This window comes from Lytechinus variegatus, chromosome 5 (genome assembly GCF_018143015.1).
Source record: "Lytechinus variegatus isolate NC3 chromosome 5, Lvar_3.0, whole genome shotgun sequence".
Classification (NCBI taxonomy): Eukaryota; Metazoa; Echinodermata; class Echinoidea; order Temnopleuroida; family Toxopneustidae; genus Lytechinus; species Lytechinus variegatus.
The window spans coordinates 12,148,245-12,166,882 of NC_054744.1; the positions used below are offsets into that span (position 1 = coordinate 12,148,245).

General features: G+C 36.2%; 1 protein-coding gene across 1 annotated transcript in view; it reads left to right on the forward strand.

The window, feature by feature from the left end:
- Nucleotides 1-18,323, forward strand: part of LOC121415361 (deleted in malignant brain tumors 1 protein-like) — a 40,534-nt gene extending 22,211 nt beyond the window's left edge. Inside the window, exons 12-32 of the mRNA XM_041608544.1 lie at nt 986-1,138; nt 1,974-2,162; nt 3,356-3,496; nt 4,223-4,310; nt 4,808-4,987; nt 5,551-5,844; nt 6,683-6,899; nt 7,401-7,519; nt 7,967-8,216; nt 8,632-8,809; nt 9,232-9,527; nt 9,890-10,149; nt 10,721-10,908; nt 11,357-11,543; nt 12,172-12,351; nt 12,672-12,977; nt 13,635-13,901; nt 14,403-14,544; nt 15,245-15,372; nt 15,879-16,145; nt 16,632-18,323. Of these exons, the coding sequence (XP_041464478.1) occupies nt 986-1,138; nt 1,974-2,162; nt 3,356-3,496; nt 4,223-4,310; nt 4,808-4,987; nt 5,551-5,844; nt 6,683-6,899; nt 7,401-7,519; nt 7,967-8,216; nt 8,632-8,809; nt 9,232-9,527; nt 9,890-10,149; nt 10,721-10,908; nt 11,357-11,543; nt 12,172-12,351; nt 12,672-12,977; nt 13,635-13,901; nt 14,403-14,544; nt 15,245-15,372; nt 15,879-16,145; nt 16,632-16,975 (4,374 nt within the window). The 3' untranslated portion in view covers nt 16,976-18,323. The remainder of the gene's footprint in view (nt 1-985; nt 1,139-1,973; nt 2,163-3,355; nt 3,497-4,222; nt 4,311-4,807; nt 4,988-5,550; nt 5,845-6,682; nt 6,900-7,400; nt 7,520-7,966; nt 8,217-8,631; nt 8,810-9,231; nt 9,528-9,889; nt 10,150-10,720; nt 10,909-11,356; nt 11,544-12,171; nt 12,352-12,671; nt 12,978-13,634; nt 13,902-14,402; nt 14,545-15,244; nt 15,373-15,878; nt 16,146-16,631) is intronic.
- The last annotated feature ends 315 nt before the right edge of the window (nt 18,324-18,638 follow it).

Below are 18,638 nucleotides of genomic sequence, written 5' to 3' on the forward strand. Positions count from 1 at the left end.
ACACTATGGGGGTTAAGCAGGGAACACTTCAAACCATCTGTTGTATTTGTTTTTGCGCTGATGGTAATTTGCGTCTGCAGTTTCCCAGAAAGAGTTTAGACGGAGGATGTAAAAGTGTTAGCGGACTGTTCGCGAGGAATATTTGTCACCAACGCCCTATCTGAGGGATGTTTTGTTGATAAATATTGTCTGAAGTATGGTTTGCCAACACCCAAATTGGCAGACAAACTTGGAATGCTTGACGTCATTGAAATCATTTATTGTGACGAAAAGAAGCAATGGAATGAAAGAAATTCAATTATGTTTTGACTGGCAAGATTTGGAAGCAAGATTGGTGATTAGATAGATACCAGAACCGTTTTAATATTTGTTTTGTTGTATGTATTCTGAGAAAATTTTGTTCTTTGTCAAGGCAGATATATAGATGAAATGCAAATGTAGCATTACTAATCAGGCATGAGGAAATGTCCTTGTTGAAATAAAAACGAGTGACACAAGATCTTATGTCACATGACAAAATTTGAGGTCAGCATTGTTGGGTCCCATATATGTCAGTGAGATGCATGTATGAATTAGAATTGTCATTAGATCTCCTTGTCTGTTTTCCTCTATTTCATAGATTTGCTTTTCTCTTCCATTAATTTTTTTTCTTTTTGTCTCTGACTGTCGATTCTGTTTTTTTCTTTATTAGTTTACTTATTTATTTTAATCCTATATGATCTAGATCTATCTATCTATCTATCATCTCTCTGTATGTCTGCCTGTCCTTTATTTTCTTTCTCTCTTAATTTCTTTATTCCTTCCTATTACTTGTTTCTTTATTTGTTAATTTCTGTGTCTTCTTTCCCAGATTTTAGAGAGTATGAAATATGTTGATTTTCCTTTGTTTTAATAGCCAAGCTAAGATTTGTAAACAAACACTTTCAAATCCATCAGCCAACTGATATTCAGATAGAAAATAGCGCTACATTCCCTTCTTCCACAGGGTTCATCTTGTGTCAGTCAATGCGGTAGTGGTCAGTTTGGCAACACGTTGACCTCTCGATGCGAGGCTTGTGACAGAGATGTTTGTGATTCTTGTGCCGATGGTGATAGGAACAACATCTGTACCTCCTGTCCACAGGGCAGATATATGAAGGTAATGATCTAATAATGCTTCCAAACCTTTCCAGGGCCCCATTGCATAAAAGTTACTATTTATGGTAACAATGCTAACTACTATGGTAACAAGGCTCAACGGCCAATCAAAATCAAGGATTCCATGCAAGATACCCTTGGATGGCAAAGTTACCATAATGGAAACTTTTATGCAACAGGGCCCAGAACATGTTCCTTCCTGTTGATCATTCAAATATTGAGGATTGTTTTTTTAGATTGGAAAAAATTGCTATTTTAAAGTTATAGGTCAAGTCCACCCCAGAAAAATGTGGATTTGAATAAATAGAGAAAAATTAATCTAGCATAACGCTGTTGGATTGTTCTCTTTTTATTAAAATCAACTTTTTGTTAGGATGGACTTGTCCTTTAAAGTCAATCATGATTGTATGATAGTAATAGCAAGTTGATCCAAGTGATCCAACTAGCATATGATAAACTGATATGTTTGTTTGAAACTTGTACATGGCCCTGATGAATATACAAAATATAGAAATAAAATAGCATTAATTTTATCAAAACATATTTGCAGTCGAGACATCATAACCTTCATGAAAATATTTAATGTCCAAAGTTTTATTCAAGGGAAAGATTATGGGCATTATGATTATGTCCATTATTATGAGCATCATGTTCAAGTTTTTGAGATGACTGTCACTTTATGGTAAAAGTGATCTAAAATGTATTTTAGTATGTATATATGTAATTGTTCTCAAACTGTGATGTCAATTATGGGTTCTTGTTATTCATATGTAAGTACAACCTTTCATCTTTCATCTATGACAGAAATATATATATATTTTTTTTTATCCACATAGGGTACAGAATGTGTTTTGAACTGTGGACCAGACATGTACCTACAAGAAAACATGTGTGTTGAAGTCTGTGGTGTAGGAAACTACTCCAATCCTAACATGTTTACCTGTGAGCCTTGTGAATCCCAGTGCCTGTCCTGCGGTTATATGGACACACCTAACGTCCAGTGCATCACCTGCAAGCCCCCAAAGGTAGGTTACCAGGATATTTTTTTATATTTATGTACAAATCACAATCCTCTCAAAACTGTTCATTTTTAAAAGATGCATTTGTTACTCTTTTCTTCTTTGTTTTCATTTCTACTTTTCATATTTAATTATTCCATTTCAAATTGTATGTTTGTATGTACATTGTACAATTTTTGTATGTTTTTTATGGCCGAATAAATAATAATAATGATAATAATTAGAATGTCCATTTGTACAATACACGGCAGAAAAATCTTATCCACCAACCACTTGCTAGAACAAATACTGCTTTGAAGTCTTTTGTGATTGTTTGTATCAAAGAATGGAATAAGTTACCACAAAGCTTTAGATCCAGTCCAACACTGCCCATATTGAAAAATTCATGTCAAAAATATTTATTTGAAAGATTACAAAGTGTCTTTAATTGAATCTTGACAAACCATATGTGTGCGTGTATGTGTTTGTGTGTATACGAGTGTGGATTTTTGTATGTTTTTTTCTCATTTACTCTCTAGATTATCATTGCATATATTTTTCATCTCATTCTTGCTGTAATGTTCTGTATATGGGGCCCCTCTTACAAGCTCTGCTTCTATGTGGTCCCAAACCTATCATGTATTCTCATTTCTTGTTAAACTATGTAATATGTCTCTTGTTTTTTAATTGGTTTAAATAAACTTGAACGTGAAACAGTTACAGAGTAGAGATGGATTTAAGACGGGTCTTGGTCCTGGTCTAGTTCCAAACCATGTGTGCAAAATCTGAAGGAATTTTGTAGATATGTTACCCCTGCAAGCTTAATGCTCATATCTGTCTAAAGTCCCATTGCTGCTTTACAATGGTTCTCCTGGAAAATAGTTCAAATATATACTTATTTGCAGTGAAATAGTAAAAACTACATGTATCACCGTGGCATGTAACAAGCAGGGTAATAATAATCATTTCCCAAATTTTATCATAAAATTTGTCATATGCATGGTACACTGTGTATTATATATTTTTTTGAAATCATTTTTGAATGACAACTGAATTTCAAGTAAAAAAAAAATTGCAACATCTCAATATAAACACTTTGTTTTCATTGATTATTTAATTTCAAAAGATTTTGCACTCAACTTTAAGAATGTATTATATGTACAGCCTTCTGCCATAAATAATAAGGGAAAAATTGCAGTAAAACTTTTGTTTCTCATCAGATCTTGGACCCGACATCAGGAGACTGTGTTGATCAGTGTCCAGCCGGTCAGTATTCTTTCATCTTAGACCCATCATTTGTCATGCCACATCAAACTGTCCGTCTGGTTGAGGGACATACCCATCTACGAGGCAGAGTAGAGGTTAGTTCTCACCACTGGAATTCTATGTTGTCTACTTGAGATTTGATATTGTTATTAATACTTCTAAAATGAGAAATAAGAAAGAGGTGATTTGTAAAGAGGATGATTTGCAAGCATTTGAGATTTAAAGTACTGGCAAATGCTATTCAAAGGATTGATGACAAAGATGTTTTCTCATTGTTGTCATGGATACATAGAAGCAAAGAAAACTATGAAGTTGTATGATTTTAGTTTTATATAAACATGATAATAATGCCAAATGCTTAAAGTAAAACTGATATTTCTTTTTAAAGACTGATGGTAAAAATGAACATTTCTGAGCTTTTGATATATTATGTGGATTCGGATTCGTTTGTCAGTGACTTTTTGGGAGTTCTTTTCACAAAACATCAAGCCAAGTGCCATCTAATCTAAATTTATTTCTATGCATTTCAGTGAGAGGTTGGTGAGCATATGTTAACAAGGGTTTTGGGAAGGTTGTCTTGATATTGTTGCAACACAGTATCATTACATGATAATAAGTATATACATGTAGTAATGCAATAGTAAAAGAATAAGTATATACATGTAGTAATGCAATAGTAAAAGTAAGAGAAAAATTCACAGGCTATTTTTGCTGCTGCTAAGAAATGTATATTCTCAGAATGGCTATTGCTGATTCTAGAAGATGAACAACTTGAGATGATGAATGATTGGTGTTTTTTTTTTTTTATTGTTGTTCAATAGATTTTTCATGATAACCAATGGGGAACTATCTGTGGAGAATTCTTCAACAAAAACGCAGCCAATATTACCTGCCAGAGTCTAGGATTAGGTAGGTATATTCTCAGGAAGATAAACTTGCTATTACCAATCACAAACATTTGGATTCCTTAATGAACCCCTTTCAATAACCACACACTGTTGTTTAATTCAGTTTTTCATATCTGTTTTGGGAATAATAAAGCAAACATGAAAAAGAAGGAATATAAATAAACTGACTGCAGCTTGTCTAAAGTTGTATTCACACTTTGTTCAATGCCTCTTCAATGAGGAACAGTGTAGCTAATAACTTGATGGATGCAAAGGAAAAAAAGTTTGATAATCCACAAATTCCTTTGAATGTATAACATTCTTTGTGTAAACAATATCAAACAGAAAATTGGTATGAATGATTTTGTTTGCATAACTTGTTGAGCACCGAATGTCTGAATTTCAATAGGCTTCAACAGGGACAGTGGAAACCTTATTGGTAATTGGGTTAAATGCTCGAGCATCTGCTTGAAAATGTAAATGAAGGCATTTATGATATTCATGTTATTCACCATTCAGGAAATGCTGAAGGCCTGTTGGCGGTTGGTCCCGAATCTGGCATACCCTCTGGCGATGGATTGATCTGGCTTGATGACCTTCTATGCGATGGCACAGAAGATAGACTAGAAGATTGTCTCCATACTGAATGGGGTAAACATAACTGTGATCACACTTTAGATGCTGCCATACAGTGCTCAGGTAAGTGAATTTGTCCGTGGAGTGCTCTTTAATACCATGGTGCAAATATATATGAATAATTTTATCCGTTTATTTCTTTTAGCATGTAGTCTGTAATCGTGTACATTATGGTAAACATAAGTACTGTCATGAGGAATACTTATTAGGCTGGCATTTAAGTCATTACTAATCTCATGCAATGCATAATGCATATCATTGAATAAATTATGTTGTATTTAAAAGTATGTACTCAACACCAATGGTATTGAATAAAGTGTGGGAGATATATATATACATATATATATATATATATATGTGTGTGTGGGTATTCATGATTCGTCAAGGATATGGTTTTTGTGTTGTATAAAGCAATCTGGCTATGAAAATAGAGATGAGAGTCTCAAGATCGATGATATCAAGAAAAGACTGGACTTCAAAACAAATTGAATAATTAGCATTATCTTGTGATTATGTTCAGCTCCTGTATTTAATTCTATTCATTCCAAGTTAATTCTAAGTGGCATGTTAATCACTTGATAGCTTCAGGTTGATCAAGGTTTCTTTGGCCACATTCTTTCTGACAGGTCCTGGAATTCGTGAGTGCACACCGGAATGTCCCGAGGGTTTCTATACCAGCCACTCAGACCGGTCCTGCCAACCCTGCAGGCTCCACTGCCAGACCTGTCAGGCTGGTCCAGACTACTCCTGCACCTCCTGTATTCCAGGAACCCACCTCCTAGGGATAGAGTGCGTAGAGGACTGTGGATCAGGGTACTTCACCAGTAACGGGGTGTGTGCTCCCTGCAGCGATAACTGCGCTACCTGTGACATGGATTCCACACACTGCACAAGCTGTACTGGCTCTCAATTTTTGGAAGGTACTCAATTGATAACTCCCTTTGCATTTAATTGGCATTTATAAATTGTGAAAGTGATACAAGAGTCTGTATGAAGTTTCTTTTGTTTGAAATAGGTATTGTGATTTTTTTTTCCATTTTAAAACTAGAACTGTATGGATATAATATATATAAATCACAGCACTTCTTTTGTTTGAAATAGGTATTGTGAGTTTTTTTTTCCATTTTAGAACTGTAATTGTACGGACATAATTTGTATTTTCATTTAATCACAGCACTTCTAGGCTGATCATCTCTGTATTCTTTTAGGCATCATATTGTAAAGATATGTAGACTACTTGATCAAAGAGGAAACCTAGCATCAGTGTAGTAGGTTTCACGGTACACCATGTATCTTTCATGGGCAAGTGTTGGTCTTGAAAAGGACAACCCAATCTCGATGTTTCAACAAGTGTGTTCTTCACTTGTCGTCCTCAGATTGGGGGTCCTTTTCAGGACCAACACTTGCCCAAGAAAGATACATGGTGTAGTGTGAAACCTATTACACTATTCTTCTTCGCCATGGAAACCTTCAGAAGTTAAACCTAGCATTATATATGCTTTACAGGCTTTGTCAAATTCTGTCCCATATAGCTTTCCATTTGTGGCCCTTGATTCCCACCAAAGCCTCTTCTCAGTTACTGATTTAAATCCATTAAGCAACCATCTTGGTAGTCCTTTTACTTCATTCATTGGGTTGAACTACACGTCTACAAGACAAATGATCATATTAGGTTGTATATGCTACAAATGGTATGCATTAGTAATGAATAAAGTAATAATATTAACTTCACATCTCTTTATACTCATCAACTTTCAGGAAACACATGTGTTGATACCTGTAGTGGCTACAAGCTTGAGAAGACTGACTCCATCCGGCTGGTAGGGGGCGCCACTCCTCTCGAAGGACGTGTAGAGGTCAAAATCGATGGCAGTTATGGGACTGTGTGTGATGATGAATGGGATATCGTCGATGCTCATGTTGTCTGCAAGCAGCTTGGACTAGGAGTAGCGTTAGAAGCCAGCATCGAAGCAAAGTAAGAATGGCTATACTATATAATTATCTTGTACCTTGTCATTGCTCCCTGAAGTCCTATACTAGGAAGGGTAAATCAGGGCTGTTATGTAAGTCTTTTTAAAATACATCAAGGCCCCATCTTACAAAGAGTTGCGATTAATCTGATCAATCGCAACTATGGACAGCCAGCAAAGTCACCATCTACTATGCATGTTTGTTCAAAATATTTTCTAACTATGTTTATTCATGCATTCAATGTTTTCTTGAAAATTTGCTGTGGTTCTCTTTGTTTACAGAAGACATTGTGCAAATTTCCTGTAGAAATAATTATGACACTGATGGATTTCCATAGAGTTACGATCGATTGGATCAATCGTAACTCTTTGTAAGACAGGGCCCAGAATGGTGTTTCATAAAGCTGTTCAATTACAAGTAACTTCATCGATATTGTGGCAAGTATCGTGCTGTTCAAGCATTATTCCTGTTTGGCTAATCAGCTACTGTTTTGATTGATTTGCAGGTTTGGGTCTGGGCAGGGCACCATAGCTTTGGACAATCTTTCCTGTACTGGTGAAGAATCTAATCTCCTAGCCTGTCAGCATACTTCAGATAATGACTGTACACACAGGGAAGATGCAGGTACAGTATTTAAATGATAACGACCAATTCTGTTGTGATTGATAGGTACCAGATTTCTCTTTTGCATAGAAGGTATTTCCAATGAAAGAGTGAAATTTACCTTTGAATAAACATTAAAGAATAACTGGAGGAGCCTTAGGATTGGTTGACAATACATCTAGATACATTTCGCATGAAGGAACGAAAGGGAATTGGAAAGGGAAACAAGAAATCAATTGTTCATGTTAACAAACATCTCAAAACAAATCAAACATACTCTTGGTCTTAAATGATTAAATACACACTCCAAAAATAATGATGTTGCATCCAACAAGAAGTTTGTGTTTTGGAATAAATTTATAGAAGGTTCATCTTCATGATATATATCTTAGACCCAATTGGAAGGAACTTTTCCCCTGTTTTTTAGGATAGTTCTGAACTAAAACTAAATTTTCTTATTCTCTTTAGGAGTTGTATGCTCTGGTCCTGATGCTTCCAACATGTGTATCAGCAGGGCTCAGTGTAACAATGGAAAGTATGTGACTGCTGGTGGTATCAGCTGCGGAGTATGTGATATCAATTGTGCCTCTTGTTCTCATACCGCCGACCACTGCACTTCCTGTCCTCCTGGGCTTGTCCTTAGGGGTGACTTCATCTGTGCCGATGAGTGCGAGGAAGGGAGCTATGCAGATGAGGACAATATATGTCAGAAATGCAGGTAATGTACATAGTGATCTTGATTATATCTATGCTGTATACAGTGTGCATAAACCCTAGCTTTATTGCATTGCATTTAGTTTGTAGTTGAGTTGTTATAGTAAAGGGCGTAATAATCAATTTTTACCTGAATGCAAAGTGGTAAAAGTAAGATACATTTCCATTATACAGTGATTAGTAAAATGCATTAAATAGGAAAATGTTCCTTGCAATTCTTGAACAGTAGATTGATTACCTTTGTAATTTTGGAGTTGTAGTCATCTAACTTTATCTTTTTATTACAGTTAGTAATAATTTGTGAAAACTGAATGGATCTCCAAAAAAAAACAAAGAAGGCTGTTCACGATGAGTGTCCAGTTGGAATATCGCAAAGTCATATAATTTTCCCTATTTTTCTCCCTTTTCTTTTTTTGTAGTGAGCAGTGTTTTGAATGTACCGGCCATGCCTCTCAGTGCACAAGATGCCCTCCTTTATTCTACCTAAACACCGAGACCCAAAGCTGTGATTCATCTTGTACCAGTGGGCTTGTCATGCGAGGAAACCGTAACATCCGTCTTCGTGATGGTGCGACATCATTGGAAGGCAGGGTTGAGGTAATAATAGAAACATTGGCCCAAATTCACAAAGGTGGTTTTGAAAAACCCACGGTTGAGTCCATGGTTTATGCAGATTTCCTGTATAAATTACACTTAATTTAGCGCCTATCGGGCACGTGTATAAAACATGTCCAATGCTGATTGAGGAGTGGACTCATGAATAAAAACAGTGGACTCACATGGACCATCTAAACCGTCTTGTGACAGGATGCAACTTGGCCATTGTTCAAGGGGCTAATTTTTATGATTGATTATACACAAGAATAAATGCAATCAATCATAGAAATGGGTCTTACAATTAATCACTAAGTCAAGCTTAATATGTTTAGGGGGGTCCAGGACATAACTTGCCTCTGAATCAATTGCTCTTATCCTATTAACAACCCTATTTTAAATGGTTTTTCTTTTGTCAAACCCAGATTTTTCACAACAATGAGTGGGGGACCGTCTGTGACGACGAATTTGACAATCTGGACGCTCAAGTGGTTTGCAGTCAGCTTGACCTTGGCAACGCGGTGGGATTCTTCCTTGGTTCGAATCCGGGATCTGGTCCGATCCTTCTCGATGAACTCCAGTGCACTGGTGAAGAAGCCAACCTATTTGAGTGTATGCATGGCGGTATCAAGAGACATGACTGTAGTCATAATGAGGATATAGGTGTGGCATGCTCTGGACCAGATACGTCCCTCAAGTGTGTGTCTAGCTGTGAAGATGGGTAAGTATTGGGTATATCTGCATCTTTTCATTTCTTGGTTATCAGAAAAATTATGGATTTGTTCTATTGTAGGATTTGAAAACAATATCTTTGTAAGATTGACAAATTATTTAATAGAAGATTTTCCCTGCACTCGCTCTTAATCTGACGAAAATCCTAATTTGGTTGAATGTTACAGAGGACCCCACAGGAATAAGCTTTCAATGTTTTGGGGGTTATCTCGTTCAAGTTTGATCTGTTATTCTTTGATCAGTTGATTTAATTGAACCAGTACTTGAGCACAATAAGTATATAATAACGCTGATGAAGCATACAGATTTTTACTTTTTACTTTCACTTTTTTTCTTCTCAATCATAATCAGCTTCTTTGCTAATGCTGACTCCGAGTGTGAGATGTGTAGTGATGCCTGCCCAACCTGTGAAGGTACTGCCGATACATGTACCAGTTGTGTTGCTCCTTACTTCCTCAATGGGACCAAGTGTGTTGACTCCTGTCCTAGGGGCGAGTATGGGAACATCAACACCCATACCTGTGAACCTTGTCATGATGCTTGTGAGGAATGCTTCGATGGACAAACCAATGATATGTGCAAGATGTGCAAGTCTGACTTCTTCCTTCAAGGTAATGTCTAGCTTTTTCTAACATTTCATTCTTGTGAATGTGTGTGTGCCTGTTGTTGAGCTTAATATTACCAACATGGAACAAATGAATATTACATCTGGGACTGACCTTCAATGCCCATCCAAAAAACATGACCAGGGGCCGTTTCATAAAGCTGTTCGTAAATTAAGAGTGACTTTAAGAATGACTGGTGATCACCAATAAACATTCAATGGTGAATATCATTTACCAGAAGAAAGGATCACCAGTCGTTCCTTAAGTCGCTCTTAACTTATGAACAGCTTTATGAAACACCTACCAGGGTTCAAACTATAATCTGCATCAATTCTTAACTCCCCCTTGTACATGTAGTTTGTATTGTTACAGGTGCACACCACAATGCCCAGTTTCATTTAGTATTTCGTTTGAATCGTTAGAAAGAGATACTCTTCAATGATAATGATGATGGTAGAGAGTATTCATTCTGCAAATACTAAATGATGAATCTCAACTTCTTCTATGATCCTTGGTTGAAGACTCTTTCAGTCATTGTTGATAACCGATCTGGAAATGTTACATTTTTGTGTTCCAGGTTGGTCCTGCGTTTCTGAATGTTCTGATGGCTACCAGCCGTTGAGTGATGTCCTTCTCATGCTAGGACAGAGTGAAGCCGTCCGTCTGGTGGGAGGATCCAACCCCAGGGAAGGGCGTGTTGAAATCTCCCACGATGGCCAGTGGGGAACCATCTGTAACAACAACTGGGACTTGGTAGATGCAAATGTAAGTAATGTGTTAGTCCTTTTCCCATTGATTTCAAAGAGCAGACTGATTTGTTTCCCATGCTTGAGCTTTATGGCTGTTATTCTGGAAATAAGCCAATAAGGCAACCCATTAATCAATGTTGTTCCTGATCTGTGCTCTATTATAAAAAAAAGTTACTCTTGTAGTACTGGTAACTTTTTCGATCATATGGTGTTTCATGGAATCCTTTATTTTCATTGGCTATTCAACGTTGTTACCACAGTATTTACCATTAGATTGAAAACTTACTATCAGGCCCAAGTGTATGTAGTAGTACTAGCTTCTGATGTCATGAAAGAGAGCCAAGATGATACCTATAAATGATTAGTTGTCCCAAGTAATCAAATGGGTATATGGTCATCTCATAAATGAAATAAAAAATATCCTTCCATCATTATTGATTCTATTTTTTTCTTCCATATTTCAGGTTGTATGTCATCAGCTTGGCCAGGGAAGTGCGGTAGAGATCATCACCGGAAGTGTCTTTGGCCAGGCTTCCTCAGACATGCCAATCTGGTTGACTGGAGTGGACTGTAAAGGATGGGAGCTGGGTCTATCCCAGTGCATTAACAGTGGATGGGGCAACACTGGCTGCTCACATTATAGTGATGTTGGTATGTCTACTGTCAGTCTTAACGTTTCTTGTATGATTCATTAACAGAAAAGTCCCAAAGTTCAGAATCATCGTTTTAGCAGTTGCTGTAGGAACCTTGTGAAGGTGCATATGTTATCGCCAAAATGTCTGTATAACATCACATGTTAGAGAATGTGTTGGATATTGAGTATGCTCACTCATGACAAATTTAGAAGATAGGATATGAGGAAAGAATATCAGGCCTTAGATTTTGTTATTTTTATGGCAAAGTCACTTTTGTCATAGAGTATATTTCTTTATTACAGCACAAATGGGGGAAAAAGGGCACAAAAATCTCAAGGTCAACGAGAGGGTCATCAAGACCAGTCAGTGGCGGACCGTAACCTGGAGGAGACAAAGCATTGGAGGAGCACTGTATTGTTTGTGAACAATGCCGTGCCCCTCCAATGCTTTGTCTCCTCTGGGTCATGGTCCGCCACTGAGACCAGTCAACAGGACATCCTCAGACATGACCTTCAATTGCCTTGCATTATTTTAAGGCCTGGAAAATGAATGTTCTTTGCTATATAGAACTTAGCAGATGAATATCTACACTCTTTTCTTAATTTTCATTTAAATAGTGTATCCTATGTTTGTTCCGCTCATAGCCATCCGATGCAGTGGAGTGAATGACCAACAAAGAGGCAACATTTGCAGACAGGTTACTTCAGCTTCATGTGACAGCATGCCTTGTAGCAGAGGGGTAGACTGTGTAGCAGTGAGTGATGACCAATCTGTTTGCTTAGAATGCCCGGAGGGACAGGTTGGCAGTGGGAATGAATGCACAGGTTAGTTTGAAATGTGCAAAACGTAAGGCATTGGAAAAAATTGTGTCACATAGTACAGTGTGTCTTGAGAATTTCTCTATATTCTCTTGATCTGATATATTTTTACCTTGAATTAACATTTTCCTGGCTCATAGGGAAATGATTATATTTGAAAGTAATATTTGAAGCATAACTTTGAATTGGGATGCCTATTAAAAATTCTATTGCATTTATAGTTATTCCCAAGAAGCAGTTAATGAGATTTATTTGTATTCCTTGTCTTGTTGATCAGCATTTTTATAAAACTCATTTATGTTTCTTTTTTTGTTTAAAATTCTCAGTGGTGTCCAGTTACCCACCATCATTCTCTGATGAACCAAAGAACCGGACGGTCAATGCTGGCTCAGGGGCCATCTTCCGTTGCAGAGCCGATGGTCGACCTTCTCCAAGGGTTACGGTCAGGAGCTGGCTCAAGGATGGTCAACCGTTGTCCCAGCTAGATTTGAATAGCGGACGCCTCAAGGTCTACACCTCCTCCGGCTCTCTCCAGTTTGTCAGGACTCACCGACAGGATTCCGGGAACTATACCTGCGTTATCAAGAACACACAGGGTGTGAACTCCTCAAGTGCTTTCCTTGTTGTTAAAGGTGTGTTGCGGGGAAATTACTGAGATTTCATTTGAGGAGCATAAAGAGACTTACCAAAATGTGATATTGCTTCTAGGTTTTATACCAAAACTTATCATTAAGTTATTTCATTCTTCTTATCGATTCCACCTGCTTAATAAATGTTTCAAACACCAACTTGAATGTGAGTGACTCAGTCATTTAAATCATACCATTGATATGATAGTTCGTAGTTGATAATAGATCTTGAGATTGATAATTCTTTTAAATTCTATTCTTTCTCTCCAATATGATGATTTTTAAAGTGGCATCATATTGTTTGTATGAACTTTGCATAAATACTCAATCTTATTTTTGAGACATTTACTTTAGAAATGTGTAATCAATATAATATATTTCTCCTACCGATGTTCATGTATGAGGCCCACTCAGAGTAGAGATGTTTAGTAACGTTATCACAATGACTTTGCTCAACAGAATTGCCTGTTTTATTCAAAATTCTATTTATATCTCTGTACATTTTAAAATGTAAAACCTAACTTTATTGCTTTATTGGTTTTCATTATTGTTTTGTTTAACCTTGTATATACATTAATACAAAAATTTCTAAGAAATATATATTTCATGATTGTTGATAAATCACTTATCTCTTTCCTTCTTGTTTATACTCTTAATCAGAACGACCCCACATCATGTCTACTAAGCCTGATGAGCGCGTCCTCGGCGAGACTGCTGAGCTACGATGCACCGTGGTAGGTCTCCCAGAATCCAACGTTTCCTGGAGACACAATGGACAACCTGCAATGGGTGATAGATTCCAGAGCTTCAGTGACAACGGAACGCTATTCATCAGGGATGTACGACATGAGGATAATGGGATGTACGAGTGTGTGGCTGTAAATCAACTCGGTAATGATACAGCATCTGTGAAGCTGACTGTTTATGGTGAGTTGGGGATCTATCGAACCATAAAGACATTGAATCAGTTATACTTAATCTTGAATGAGATAATTTGGTACAGTCTGAGTTACTTGTAGTGAGGATTAGGGCCAGCCCTGTTCTCTTTTCTGATCCTGGATTTTGTGTTTGTTCAAAGCATTGGGAGATTGGGAAGCCACTATGAAACAATACAGAAAAGGCTACTATGTTGATTTTTTTTTTTTTTTGGGGGGGGGGTTAAATTGTACAAAATATGTTCCCCACACAATTTTGATGCTGTTTTCATGCGTCTTTGAACTATTATAAGTCCCAGAAAGCTAATTATGTGAGTGTGTAAATGCCCCGTGTCAGGTAATTTGCCCTGGTGGGCCAGTGTTTTTTTGGGGGTAGGTTAGGAGTAACTTTGTTGGAAGTTGTGTATGGTTCAATCTGATGATATGTGCAGTGGTTCCATACATGAAAACATCTTAATAACAAGATTATATTTCTCTTGTGCCTGTCCTGCAGAAGTGCCAACATTCTTGGAAGGTCCTGAAGAGATGGAAATCAAGATAGGTTCTGATGTCCGGATACCCTGTGTGGCGTCTGGTGTCCCCGAGCCTAGTATTACATGGAAGAAAGATGGTCAGATGATATCTCTTAACGGGAGGTAGGTTTGGGTTACGTTATGTAGTTTGAATCAAATAAATAGCACTGAAAGCTTCAAGATGTAACAAAATAAAGTTTATGAAGAGACTGTTGTGTGGTATGTCGTAGTCTTTATCCTTTCTACAAGCCTAAGGTCTCAAAGAGGAAAATGTACATGTTTACTTCAAAAGTGAAATTTTTCTTCTCATTTTCATACTAGGAACCTGTCTAGATACCAGTGAAATTGTGCAATTCTTATCAAAATGTCTAAAACTTTTCCCAAAAGGCATAAAATCCAAATAATACACTATCCATATACTACAATATTGAATATTATAAAGCTTGTATTACCTTGAGATATCATGAGAAGTAGGTACCTCAATGTGGATTTAGTTAGGTGTTAGATAGATAGTGCTGACTGTCAACTTTTTTTGTAAAATTGAATGTGTAAAAGTTTGAGACTTGTGTTTGGAAAACAGATCCTTCTGTGATTTAAGTCTGTTCTTGGACTTGTACAGTATGGTCAAGTTTGGGGAAACGTTAGACAACAGTAGTATTTTTTTAAGGACCACAATCATTATTACTAGAGCCTCTTGCAGTATAAGTAACAGAGATGCACTATCCAAAAATTATGTAGCTTGAGAAAGATATGACTAGTATATATTCTTATCATATACGATCTTAATTGGCACTAATTGAAACTTTTTTGATGTCTTTTTCAGGGTTGCCATTCATGAAGACAAGACGCTTGTGATTCATGAGTGTCAAAAAGAAGATATGGCTGAGTATGCATGCATAGCATCTAACAAGGTTCAGACCAGTACTAGATTGGCTAGACTACTTATCATAGGTGAGTTGTCATGTGACTGAATTTGGCAAGTTCTTGAGTTCAGTTATTCATAACAGTTCCAAGGTTCCTAGTGAGCAATCTGAGGGATACAAGAGTACTATTAACATCATTCAAGGGCAATAACTTCTGTGTCATTTTTTATTTTAAAGAAATGTAAAATCTTTAAAGCTAAAAGAAAAAAAAATGGTTGGTATTTTCTATTTGTAATGAATTTTAAGTAGGGTACAATTGTTGTATATTTGTTAATGTTTTTATATTACTTTTTTGTGAGGGGTGATGTGGAATTCTATATTCAGTATTAGGCATAGAACGATAGTGATAGCCCCCAGTATACGACAGCAGTATCATAATAACGAGAAGTTTATGATTAAGTCCAGTCAAATTGACTTCTATAGAGGTAATTACTTCAAACAACCTTGAAAGATTAGAACTTAATTCTTGAAGTTCAGATCTTTGTCACAAATTCTAATACAAAGTATTTATTTAAAAACAAATTTATTTCCCAGGACCCCCTCATATAATTGAAAGACCTACAAACCAGACACTCGTCACTGGTGAGACGGTGGTATTACCATGTACGGTGATCGGAGCCTTCAACCCCACTGTAACATGGCAACACAAGGGAGAAGATGTCATAATTGATGAGCGCCATCTAGTGACCGATGGCACCCTAACAGTGACTGATATTGACCCCACTGATGGTGGGGAGTATGAATGCACAGCTACCAACAAAGAGGGAGCTGTTTCTGCTAGCGCATATGTGTCTATTACCGGTAAGCAACTTTCCTGTCATCAACCAAAAAGACTACCTTAAATGTTAAGTAGCATAGGACAATATACCACCGGTATAACCTTTACAAATCTACCACTTTTAAGCCAGTCCTCTGAAGTATTTATTGCTGAATTAGTGCAGGTCTGCTTTTGAAAGAAGGAATTTGTGTATTAACAGTAATGATAATAAAAATGATAGAAATGATGATGACGATGATAAGACAACAAAGAACCAGACAGAGATGTAAAAGGAGACAAATAAAAAGGAGGAGGAGGAAGAAGAATGCTTATGATGATAATATTGGAAATCATTTGATTATCATTATCATACTAAAATTAATTTCTTAGTAAATCTTCCAGCCTTAGATGTATATATCTTACTGCTTCAAAAGAGCTCCTGTTTTGCTTGAATCAAATTTAAAGTATTCATCAATGATAAATTCTGGACTTTTAATGGTTGTCATTATTTTCATATTGTTTATTTATAGGTCCTGTTCGTTTAGGCCAACATAAACATGTAGGCTCTAACACAACTCTTATCGCCATCCTGATCGTTGTCATAATCGTCATTGTCGTTGCGGTTGCCTTCTATGTACGACATAGACGTCGACAGGGCCAGAAGAACATAACTGCCAATTCTATATTTAAGGGGACAACCAATCCTCACAGCATTGTGTTTTCAAGCAATGGAGCATATCGTCAGTTCAGTGATGATGGCGATGTTGAAAGCAGTGGTGAAGAAGTCAAAAAGAGCAGAAGTAAATTAAAATTTTCTCCAAAGAAAAGCAAACAGGGTATACTACTTGAAGATGAATTAGAAGAACAACTATGAGCTACTATCAAAGTCTTTGAGAAAATATAAGTAAAACTTTGTATTTTCTGCTAGTAATGTTGCTTAAGATTTAAATTCTGGTTTTGGACAAAGTTTCTTCATGTTTGTGTATGGGACAAAAGATTTAATATATTTGTTAGTCTTATTACAAAGGAGATGGACAAGAAATATGAGCCGATATTTTGAACTCCAATTTAACATTGAACAGGCTGGTTTCAATTGTGAGTTAACTATGGTTGCCAATGTCACAAATATCTGTAAAGGATTCTTGCTTTATCAGCCACTTAATTACCCAAAATATTGTATAACTTTGGAAATGATTAATACAATAGTTTTTTAATTGATAAAGCATGAACAAGTCCGGTAGACATTAGGAATATTCCAATATTCCATTAGGAGTATTCCAGTATTTTACCTGTCCTTTGTTAAATCTTAATTTAGACCTCGGTTTATATTAAACTGGAGTAAAAAAATATAGGCTTTATTGCTTGTTCTTTTTATACCAAAATCTTTATATAGCACAAAATACATGTAAATGACTTGTGTAGTATTCATGTGCCTTGGGCACTATTGTGAATGTTCAAATGTGATTTTCATGTCATGTAATATACTTATATATCATGCCTTTGGGGCATGTATAATTATTTAAAAGAATAAAATGGTGTGTTGATTGAATTATATTGTTTGAACTGAGTGCCAAGTTTGAATAAGAATCAGAAACACTTTGGACATAATTTTCAAAAGTATATATATTATTCTTAATGCAGACATATTGATTAGTGTGTCTAAATGAGCTGTAATAGTAGGGGTACTTGAGATTAAAGAATGTTTTCAAATTTGACATGGAAATATTTGAATATAAATCTGATAAAATGAAACTGGAAAGGAAAATGTGAAACATAGATGTCATGATGCAGTTTGACCTTTGAAATGTGCTCTTCACCCACAAACTGTTTATATTCTTTTTGAGAGAGATGTACACATACAATTATCAAGACTTTTTCCAAATACTGAAATCAATTATCTGGAAAGTATTCTTCGGCAGCTTCCTGAATTTTTTCGTTTCAAATTCCACTAAATATGGGTACTAATTATCTGTACGTTGCAATGGACTTTAAACTTCAAAAGTTATTGAAGATCGGATGATATGTTTTTAATAACATGTGCATGTGTCGGATTTCAGTAATTTGCAATGGTGACTGTTTATATAAATCTCTGTCATGGCCTTCCATAATAGTTAGATACACAAACAGTATTGTAAAATTACATTTTAAGGTTACACCCGTTTAGGCATTCCATAGGAATATCAGTGCTTCACAATTTATGTAAACTTATCATGGCCTTCCATAAGAATTCACAAACATCATTATCAAGGGCATGATGAGAGAATATATTTATTTAATTGTAATCATTATTTATTTCTCTATTTAAAGGAAAGTTGGCGTTCATGATGATAATTTGTATGTGTGTCTTTGTCTGTGATGACGTTCTTCCTGCCCATAAGAGCAATAAATTTACTAATTGGCTGTGATCCAATATTGATTTGAAGATAAGTTTTAAATTTGAACTATGGAACATGTAGTAGTAAATGACTAGTTAGTAAATTGTCTCATGGATATCACTGACTTATGGGGAGATAGAGGAGATCAAACAAAACTTTAAC